This window comes from Argopecten irradians, chromosome 10 (assembly GCF_041381155.1).
Source record: "Argopecten irradians isolate NY chromosome 10, Ai_NY, whole genome shotgun sequence".
NCBI classification, from domain to species: Eukaryota; Metazoa; Mollusca; class Bivalvia; order Pectinida; family Pectinidae; genus Argopecten; species Argopecten irradians.
This window is the reverse complement of record NC_091143.1, coordinates 27,764,185-27,775,745: the sequence shown is the minus strand read 5'-3', so window position 1 is coordinate 27,775,745 and position 11,561 is coordinate 27,764,185. Positions and strand designations below refer to the sequence as shown.

General features: G+C 32.7%; 1 protein-coding gene across 5 annotated transcripts; it reads right to left on the bottom strand.

Moving 5' to 3' along the window:
* Positions 1-11,560, bottom strand: LOC138333545 (leucine-rich repeat-containing protein 28-like). 5 transcript variants are annotated; one of them, XM_069281991.1, is made up of 9 exons: positions 11,486-11,560; positions 10,035-10,234; positions 9,156-9,193; positions 8,855-8,892; positions 7,899-8,036; positions 7,291-7,497; positions 3,865-3,979; positions 1,834-2,021; positions 1-1,286 (listed from the first exon to the last, which is right to left on the bottom strand). In XM_069281991.1, the coding sequence occupies exons 2-9, from the start codon at positions 10,209-10,211 to the stop codon at positions 1,033-1,035; spliced, it is 1,155 nt and encodes a 384-aa protein (XP_069138092.1). In that variant the 5' UTR covers positions 10,212-10,234; positions 11,486-11,560; the 3' UTR covers positions 1-1,032. The 5 variants fall into 5 exon arrangements, with proteins under 5 accessions (XP_069138092.1, XP_069138093.1, XP_069138090.1 ...); XM_069281992.1 differs by having other exon boundaries at positions 11,490-11,548; XM_069281989.1 differs by having other exon boundaries at positions 11,274-11,539.
* Position 11,561: the final 1 nt, after the last annotated feature.

Sequence of the window (11,561 nt, the reverse complement as noted above, 5' to 3'; positions counted from 1 at the left end):
TGTTCAATGCATGTACATTTTATTATAATAAATTAGAAAACCGTTACATTTCACAATAGATTACAAAAATAATATATTTGCAGCATTGTGAAATAATTGAGAATTGAAAGCACCATGAACAATATATATTCTCATATGTCATGAAAATTATAACAAGTTATAAATAACGAAATAAAAATACATGGGAATTATAGTTGGGCAATATAATCAGATTTAAAGTGCATGATACATATCAAATAAATATAATAATATATTCTAATCTTTATTGTAAAATATCTTGTTACTAAATCATTTAATTTAATATGCAATATATGTAAAGAACACAGGCACACATTTTTGTATTAATAAATATTGTATTATAAAAGATGTCTTCGTAGTATCCTCTGAAGTCCATAGTAATGTGCATGTACATGTATATAACCGAGATATTCTGTCAAATTAATGTTTAAGTCTGCAAATGCCCGTGATAAATCATAGTACTGTATGTACACTCTGACACGATAACTTTTCTACAATGAATGAATAGATACATTGTAAAGTCTAGATCAGACAAAAAAGTTTATTTTAAAATACTCAGTGAAAATATTAATACACATATGTACATTAAAGAAAAGAACCACAATGGAGATGTTAGTATTTATAATAATAAAGAAATATAAATACTGTAGCAATAACTATCTAAAAACTAGATCTGTATACCTGGAAATAATGTCTGGAGGGTGGCAACCCTGCTGGATACAATTCTTACACAGATTGTCTCCATCCTATTATAACTGGACGGTATCGGACAGGATGGAAAACGACTGTATAACACTATTTCTTTCATATCTACATGTGTGATACTGGCTGGTCTAATGCAATACACTCGTGTCTCCTGAGCTAGGGTATATATTATTCGTATTACAAAAAAGGCCCTATATGCCAATAATATATATCCTATATATTTGGCCTTTTTGATTTCATAATGACTAATCTCTATATTCTTCCAAATATGAAGCATTTGTTGATTCTTTTCCCCTTATTTTGATTGGACTAGATGACAGGCATGCATAAAGGATACACAATGTTAATTCCAAAGTTTGTGGAGTACATCAAGCTAATCTGTACAGCACACTTAACAGAACAGCAAAACCCTAAATAAAATATGGATTGGTCCAGAACTACTTCTGGCAGGGCTGACACATACACTTCTTGGAGACATGACTGACAAAAAGCCGTCGGATCAAGTAAAAGGGATTTCAGGTTACATGGTAGAGAATCCAGCATTTCATCAAAATCTTTAAAATCTGAAACAGCAAATTTTAAAATTCACCTTAGTACATGCTCTGCATTTGCAACTATAAACAAGAATTTTTGCATTATGAATAGCAATTGTAAAAGTATTCAAAATGAATAATAATAATTATACGCATAACAAAAATAACAAGTCAATACAAAAAAGAGAAAAAAAATCATACTTACTTTTTAAAAAGTGGAAATAAATACACTTCAAATATTAATGTATGATATTTTGTTATTGTTAAATTGTTAAGTGGATAAGTGAAATTTTTTATCTGAAAGTCCCAATTTCAGTTACAAAAGAGATTTTAGACGAATAGTTGCTGCAAATACATATTTAAAGCATAAGAAGACTTATTATAAAGAATAAAATACAGATTTTTTTTATATTTATACCATAAAAGTATTATCTTTTTTAATTAGATTAAAACATTCAAAGACAGGGTTGGTGTAACTTTTTCGGAAATAAAGATATTCCTCTGTATATATTTTGAAAACATCATCAATGATATATATTCAACACCTTATCATCACATGTCACAGAAATGAACTTACCCATGAACTTTGACCTTAATGCCCCAGTTGCTCTAAGACCAAGCTCCTGTAAGGATGGGACACTTTTCCATGGGGTAGTGATATTCCTGACTTCTGGAGGCATTACTATGGGAACCAATATCTCCTTATAAGGCACCACAAGCTCAACTGCACCTGGCAACACTCCAAGAGGGTCATTCCTACGACAACTGAAAATAGAAACGCCACTTAAAAGAATCGGAACAAACTTGCTATCTGCAATCTATTTAAGCATTATTCTCAATATGTTTTGGGTTTATGAAGTCATAGACAAAAAAAGGGAAGGACATTCTTCATAGACCCAAGGATGTCCATTAGAGAGAACAATGCTTATAATTAAATTTGAATGATTCAATGAGGTACCAAAAGGCATAAATTCCTGTTCTTTTCCTTACATTTACGATATTACAAACCTGATCGTGGCGCTTTGATTTGTTATCTATTAGTTCAGTTTGTCCAATGACTGTGCAATTCTTTCATTCTATGGAAAAATAACCTAAAAGCTTTAACCAATAGGAATGAATGTAACATATGAAATTAATTTATATTGATAGAACTATAGTAAAATTAAAAACATATGACTTGGTGTATGGTTTTAGTTTCTACACACTTTCTGAATGTGCATGCAAGTTTCAAGCAAGGGGGAGATAATCTAGTAATTGTTGGCTGAGACTTTTGTTATCACATGAACTCTATCATATAACTTATCTACTTCATTTGATTTTAGTAGTGAGTCAGTGATTACATGACTCCAACTATTACCGGTGTAGTATGGTATTTACCATGATTCAAAATACCATGCTACACCGGCACTTTCAATTCTATCATTCTTGTGCTATTACATGATTATGTACATACTTCCATGTAAAATAATATATTATTCAATAATGTAATTTACAAACTAAAAGTTTGGTGATAGTTTTTATTTTATCATTTTTGTATTATTACAGAATCTGATACAGATATGAGTTATCAGGGTGCTAATTATTGCCATAAATTCAAAAAGTATACCATTGTATTTATGGCAATAATTAGCACAATTCAAAAAGTATACTATTGTTGGCCCTGTAGGTAGGGCGTTTGAATTGTACCTGCTGCCCCTATTGCATGATCGTAAAAGGCGACTAAATTTAGGATCTTATCTTTTCTCTTCTTCCTAACTGACTTTATCTTTCCTTATGCCTCCCTTAGCATGCCTCACTTTTGGCCTTGAGTTGAGTGTTCGCCCCTGTGAGGAAGGCTTTGGGTTCTGTCCCCTGGCCGAGACACAATAGTCAATAAAAGTGGTAGTTTCTGCTCTTGCTTAGCGCTCAGAATACAGGGAGTGTGATGACTGGTTCGCCCGTTGTCAGTATAATGTGACCAGGTGGGTGTGTTGCTTGGTGTCTTCGGCGGCATGCTTCAGTGATATAGCACTATATTTACATTTTGCCATTTTGCCCTAACGGGCGCTATTCTATTAATCTGCCACCCAGATTGCATTTATATCTCCAATAAATGCAATATAACAATCCTTTAATTGTTAGATAACAAGGGCAACAGTTCCACTATACAAGAAGACACAACATGAATATACATGAATATCTCCAAAAAAACACGCACCTCGTACAACAGTAACACGCAACACACTGCATGCATGGAAGGCTGTCCTTACATGACCATAGCTGTTGATAGGACGTTAATTAATCAAACAAACAAACAAACAAATATATTATTGTAGCAATTAACCTTACTCTTGCAGTGTAACAAAATATTATAATATTATATTTTCAGCATATGTTTTTAACAGTGAAACCTGCCTTAGTAACAATTAACCGCTTCCTCAAAGAGTAGCTGCCTACTAAGACAATTTTCTTAGGGCTCCAAACAGTTAATTTCAACACAATTTACTATACATATGTATAAATAATGACCATTTTGTTATGAAAACCCTTTGTCTTGTCTCTTTGATTGGTCTTTATATATTTGACTGTAGTAGAAATCATTCAGACCCTGGTTTCATTTAACTCCTACCTCTGAAAATTTCCAATATCTACATGTATCAGCGACAAAGGAAGAACATGAAGAGCTGGGTTCTTGTCCACGAACAGACATCGCAGATTACTGGAGGATCCTTTACTGGCAAAGGCTGTAACACACAAACAGAGTTTATACAGCAAACAGGCTGTTACACACCAACAGAGCTTATACAGCAAACAGGCTGTAACAAACTAAGAGAGCTTATACAGCAAACAGGCTGTAACAAACCAACAGAGCTTATACAGCAAACAGGCTGTAACAAACCAACAGAGCTTATACAGCAAACAGGCTGTAACAAAACTAAGAGAGCTTATACAGAAACAGGCTGTAACAAATTAAGAGAGCTTATACAGCAAACAGGCTGTAACAAACCAACAGAGCTTATACAGCAAACAAGCTATAACAAACAACAACAGAGCTTATACAGCAAACAGGCTTTAACAAAATAACAGAGCTTATACAGCAAACATGCTGTAACAAACCCACAGAGCTTATAAGCAAACAGGCTGTAACAAACCAACAGAGCTTATACAGCAAACAGGCTTTAACAAACCAACAGAGCTTATACAGCAAACATGATGTAACAAACCAACAAAGCTTATAAGCAAACAGGCTGTAACAAACCAACGGATCTTATGCAGCAAACAGGCTGTAACAAATCAACGGAGCTTATGCAGCAAACAGGCTGTAACAAACCAACAGAGCTTATACAGCAAACAGGCTGTAACAAACCAACAGAGCTTATACAGCAAACAGGCTGTAACAAACCAACAGAGCTTATACAGCAAACAGGCTGTAACAAACCAACAGAGCTTATACAGCAAACAAGCTATAACAAACTAACAGAGCTTATATAGCAAACAGGCTGAAACAAACCAACAGAAATTATACAGCAAACATGCTGTAACAAACCAACAGAGCTTATACAGCAAACAAGCTGTAACAAACCAACAGAGCTTATTCAGCAAACAGGTTGTAACAAACCAACAGAGATTATGCATTAAACATGCTGTAACAAGCCAACGGAGCTTATGCAGCAAACAGGCTGTAACAAACCAACAGAGCTTACTTATACAGCAAACAGGCTGTAACAAACCAACAGAGCTTATACAGCAAACAGGCTGTAACAAACCAACAGAGCTTATACAGCAAACATGCTGTAACAAACCCACAGAGCTTATAAGCAAACAGGCTGTAACAAACCAACAGAGCTTATACAGCAAACAGGCTTTAACAAACCAACAGAGCTTATACAGCAAACATACTGTAACAAACCAACAAAGCTTATAAGCAAACAGGCTTTAACAAAATAACAGAGCTTATACAGCAAACATGCTGTAACAAACCAACAGAGCTTATAAGCAAACAGGCTGTAACAAATAAACGGAGCTTATGCAGCAAACAGGCTGTAACAAACCAACAGAGCTTATACAGCAAACAGGCTGTAACAAACCAACAGAGCTTATACAGCAAACAGGCTGTAACAAACCAACAGAGCTTATACAGCAAACATGCTGTAACAAACCAACAAAGCTTATAAGCAAACAGGCTGTAACAAACCAACAGAGCTTATACAGCAAACATGCTGTAACAAACCAACAAAGCTTATAAGCAAACAGGCTGTAACAAACCAACGGATCTTATGCAGCAAACAGGCTGTAACAAATCAACGGAGCTTATGCAGCAAACAGGCTGTAACAAACCAACAGAGCTTATACAGCAAACAGGCAGTAACAAACCAACAGAGCTTATTCAGCAAACAGGCTGTAACAAACTAAGAGAGCTTTTACAGAAACAGGCTGTAACAAATTAAGAGAGCTTATACAGTAAACAGGCTGTAACAAACTAACAGAGCTTATACAGCAAACAGGCTGTAACAAACCAACAGAGCTTATACAGCAAACAAGCTATAACAAACCAACAGAGCTTATACAGCAAACAGGCTTTAACAAAATAACAGAGCTTATACAGCAAACATGCTGTAACAAACCCACAGAGCTTATAAGCAAACAGGCTGTAACAAACATACAGAGCTTATACAGCAAACAGGCTGTAACAAACCAACAGAGCTTATACAGCAAACATGCTGTAACAAACCAACAAAGCTTATAAGCAAACAGGCTGTAACAAACCAACGGATCTTATGCAGCAAACAGGCTGTAACAAATCAACGGAGCTTATGCAGCAAACAGGCTGTAACAAACCAACAGAGCTTATACAGCAAACAGGCTGTAACAAACCAACAGAGCTTATACAGCAAACAGGCTGTAACAAACCAACAGAGCTTATACAGCAAACAGGCTGTAACAAACCAACAGAGCTTATACAGCAAACAGGCTGTAACAAACCAACAGAGCTTATACAGCAAACAGGCTGTAACAAACCAACAGAGCTTATACAGCAAACAGGCTGTAACAAACCAACAGAGCTTATTCAGCAAACAGGTTGTAACAAACCAACAGAGCTTATGCAGCAAACAGGCTGTAACAAACCAACAGAGCTTATACAGCAAACAGGCTGTAACAAACCAACAGAGCTTATACAGCAAACAGGCTGTAACAAACCAACGGAGCTTATACAGCAAACAGGCTGTAACAAACCAACAGAGCTTATACAGCAAACAGGCTGTAACAAACTAACAGAGCTTGTACAAAAAAAACAGGCTGTAACAAACCAACAGAGCTACGTACAACAAACCATCAAAGTTTAGCAAATATGCACTTTAGTGAAAGTCCTGGACATCAGGAAAGTGTTGAAATTCATAACATAAAATTTATACAAGAAACATGTCATTGATTATATACACTGTATATTATAATGTTATAATGTCTGACAGCAATAGAATCGTGTTGGAATATTGCAAGATAAGTAGAATTCAATATTTTTCTTCTATCTTTAGTGTTAATTACGTGATTCTATGGGTTGCAATAAGGAATTCTGAGGACTTACCAAATACTTTTAGAACTTTCAATTCACATGTCATTGTGTTTTAATGGTCAGGAGATTATCTAATAATTATTTATAAGATGTAAAGATGATATTTTCACTTTTCAGAAAAAAAAAACTACATGCATATAATATATCTGTTTTAGTGTAAATCTGGCACCTAAAAGTATTTCATGCAAAATACTGTCCATGTATTAGATTATAATATAAATTACATGATCAGTAATTAATTATAATGATGACAGGGATTGAGAACTTATTAAATATAGTTTTTACATAATAGTCTTTTTTAATACTCAATTGGCTTAAATCAAACAATTGTTTTGGTAAAGATTATTTGAATTGTTACTTTTCATTGTTCAGGGAAAATACATTACAAACTTATATTTTCATTTTCAAAATGTTTTTTTTTTAAATTGACACCCTAAAGCTTATCCCCCAATACCTAGTACAGACTTGGCTTTAGAATATTACTTTGTGGTAAATTGATCAAGTTGTTTCCGCAGACTGAGAGTTCCGACAAGCTTGTCAATCTCCAGAAATGACGAGGAAGAGTGGTCAATCTGTTGTAGTCTAAGTTTAGAGTCTCTAGCCTCTCACATTGACACAAACTGACCGGTAAAGTGGACAGGTCATTCCTCATCAGCTCTAATGTCTTCAGATTACACAGATCTCCAATACCTTGTTTAAAGAAAGAAAATATTGAAAGACATTTTTGTATTAGCTAAAGAATACTTATAATTCAAATTTATTTTCATCTATCTCTCAATATAAACTTTGAAATGATTTAAAAATATTCATGAATCCTGCTTTTATAATTATATGACATCAATTTTATTAACATTTTGACGTTGTGAAGACAAACATTTAAATATTTAATACATCTCTATATATATAATAGATAAGGATACTGCTTTAAAGTCTAACAACACTTTCAATCAGTTTACTTGTTTTTAAAAAGACAAAAGTACAATAATTTTAAATAAAAAATTATTAGGCCCAAAAACATGGTTACACTAGCAGACTGAGGAGAAATGACCATTAACTAGCATGACTTTCTATTTTTTAATTCATTTACTTACATGACAGTAGACATTTAAGCTTATTTACGGAGACTTGTAGTTTCTGTAGTTTTTTTAACTTGCCAATAACAGCAGGTAAATGATTCAACTCATTATCACACAGGTTTAAGGATTCTAGGTTCCTTAAATCACAGATCCCTAGAAAAAAGAATATGAGAATCATTATAGTTAAGGAGTATATGTATCTACTGGACCACAGGTGTACCATTCTTTTTTGCAGATTATCAATTAGATATTCCGTCTTTGCATATCCCTTGTGGGTACATGTAGGTACTGATTACAAGTGATGACGTGTGTTTGTGAGCTTAACAACACACTTTTCAATGACATAATTTTTGCTCACAAAACAATGACGTCACAATGGTACCTATACCTGCAAGTGGGGTAACTTTGTTATATACAAAGACCGAATACTCTTTTGTATTAATATAAACATACATTTACCAATTAGCATTCCTGATAAAATTTAAGTTACATATATCTGAAATGTACTGCCTGCAAAATCAATTCCAAGAGTGATGCAAAACAGTGACTACTACATTGTATGTACCCTTTTCAGTTTTTAATTCAATATTTATAAGTGCTTTAAATTTCTTAAACTCATTTTGAATTATGTATTTAATCCAATAATTATCCAAGGCAGTTAAAAATGAAAAATGAGGGGGCATAAAATAAGACTAGATTTGGGCTAATCTTTCACAACAATACTGCACAGTGTAAGCCAATTAATGAATTTACAAAAGAAATCAAATAGAGAAAGAAAGACAGTTTTCATAGTTTTAGTTTGTATTTTAAGTGAAATTCAGACCTCAAAAAGGAGTAGAGGTTGCTTATATATCGACAGGGGTACTTAATGGGTCGAATACGGTACCACAATGTGGTAGTACATTGAGCATACAGAATTAATAAATATACCATGCTTATACTGTATCTAAACAAAATGGAATAACTCTTACCATCTGGTATAGTCTTGATATTGTTGCTTGGCAAATATCTGAAACAACAAAGTTACATGTATAAGAAAAAGATTTGAACCTATTTAAAGACAATGACTTTTTTAATTTTACAATGTTATTTCAGATTAATTATTTGTTAAAAATGGCCCTTGTTAGATTATAACCTGATGCTTTTTCAATTTTATTCTTCAAATTGATATTCAAGCATATCATTGGTAGTTATCAAAATAAAGATATCCTTAAAAATATCACAATATAAGCTTACTAATAGTTATGTTTTCAAATATAAGCATATACTTACAACTCAACCAAATTAAAAAGCTGATTCAAGTATTCTGGCTGAAAGTAAATATTGGGTAGAATGTCAAAAATGTTTTATACACATTTCTACCCTAATCTGAAATATTTTTATAGATACATATGTATGACAACAAAAATTAATACATTTTATTCAAAAACATTTTAAAGCATTGACTGAGAACTTTATTTACCAAACTTTTATTAAAAGTTCTAAATAAATAAAACATTATTGGTATTCGAAGGGGAGATAATTGAATAATGACACATACAGTACATATAGCGACTATCTTTTTAACAAAATCAGGCAGTTAATAGCATGACTGATTCAAGAATAATCAGAACATGTAAATTAAAATAAAGTTTTAATTAATTCATTAATTTATGAAAGAACCACTACATTTCCTCAATAAAAGTGAGGAAACAACGTACACCAAACAAATGCAAGATTCACTGTGTAATCTAGTATGTTACATGTACTATTAGTAATAATAAAGATTCATTCAGATTGTTCAAAAGGTGATGATAATTAAGTGTATAGTATTAACTTTTACAATATTATACATCAATCATGCATGTTTTGCATTTCCATTTAAGAATTAAAAGCTGTTTCTGTTTAGGCAATTCCTTTAATTAAAGATATTTTTTTGTGCATGTAAATGTATACCTAAGTTAGTGAAGAGAATAAAGGGATATATATAGATCCGATCCTGGTTGGGGAAAACTTTCATGTACAATTTATCGTTGTGACCAAAGAGTCGATCTCTATCACTATAAAGTCATGATAACATTTTCATTTCTTTTCACAACAAAATATATTGCACATATGGCATATATACTGTATGCATGCACATGTACCACATTTATTTATTTATTTTTTTACCAAACACATAAGACGGTTCCTCTTAGCATAAATAATCTTCAGATTTCTGTAGCAAATATCTGTCAGCAAACATGGTGGAAGACTTTTCAGTCCTTTGTAATTAAGATGCAGAATGGTGTCTCCCTTCTTGACATTTTCAAGTTCATCTTCAATATTAGAAAATTCTCCTTCTTCCATTCTTCAGTCCATGCATACTTCATCTGGAAAAATGAAAGGAGTAACTTTAAATTCAAATATGAAATTCGAAAATGCATTGTAGCTGATCGAGATACATGAATTACAGGTACATGTACAGTGAATTATTCATGTTCTGGTTGCATGTGGTAACAAAATCATAATACTGTTTTGCGGATGAGATTCTAGATTTATTTCATTTCATTTTGAAACCTTTTCATATTAAAATGCAAATAAATTTTCCTTTTCTTTTATCAAATGGTTAGCATTACGTAAAGTTATTATTTTATCAGGTATGTAATGCAACAATTATAAAAACTTACACATATTACAAAATATATCATTTTATTATCATACATAAATAGGAACATTAATTGGCAGGGAATTGAATTAATGTTACAGCTACAGCTAGTATGCATGTACATACAACCATTCACATTTATATTGATGAAGGTCTGATGTGTGTGTATATTATTTATTGTAGTTATATTATAAACATCTTTTACTGCACAAACATGTACATAACATACAAATGCATAGATAACGTAGAATACATATACATTTGTACAGTACTAGTACTGTACAGTAAATGCTAAGCAATGCTACATGTAGTTGTGCAATAAATTAATGCAATTTACATGTTTACAAATGAAATGCAAAATTCTAAGCTAATATTGTATACAAGGATTTATAAGTATTATTATTAATATTGAGACCCGTTTTCATATACGTCCTTGTTGTATATGAGAGTTGATAACAGACAGTCATACATTTGTATATGAGAGTTGATAAGACAATCATGCATGTACAGCTGTATGTAAAAAAAAACAAAACATGTACATCTGGGTCCAACAATACAATATATACATTGACATATTTCTATGTGTGATACCAAGGATTTCGAATTTATCTCATATAAATCTTTGATGATACGAAGTAACACGTTATATGTACTGGTACAGTTACTCCCATAACATGAGAGTCGACTGGTCAGCCGTTTTTTTATCGGACGTTACTTTGCTGACTGTCGACGTAATGTTCCAAAAGTGTCTCGTCGTGCTATACCTATAATATTGTTGGAGTATGGTCCAGTTACATACTACATGTCATAGGTAGGTGGGACATCATCGATTAATTTCAGTCATTATCCGGATCCCCTTTCTGTCATGCAAGAGGATAAATATCACAATTACATGTTATGTTGTAGATAATATTTACATAACCACAATATTTATAATATTATGAAAATGTACAAAATATCTTATATCATCACTAACTCACTGCTCTCACTGAGTAATTTCTGCCTGTGAATGAGAAGAACGTCAAGGTAAAAAGTGCACATTGTTGTATACG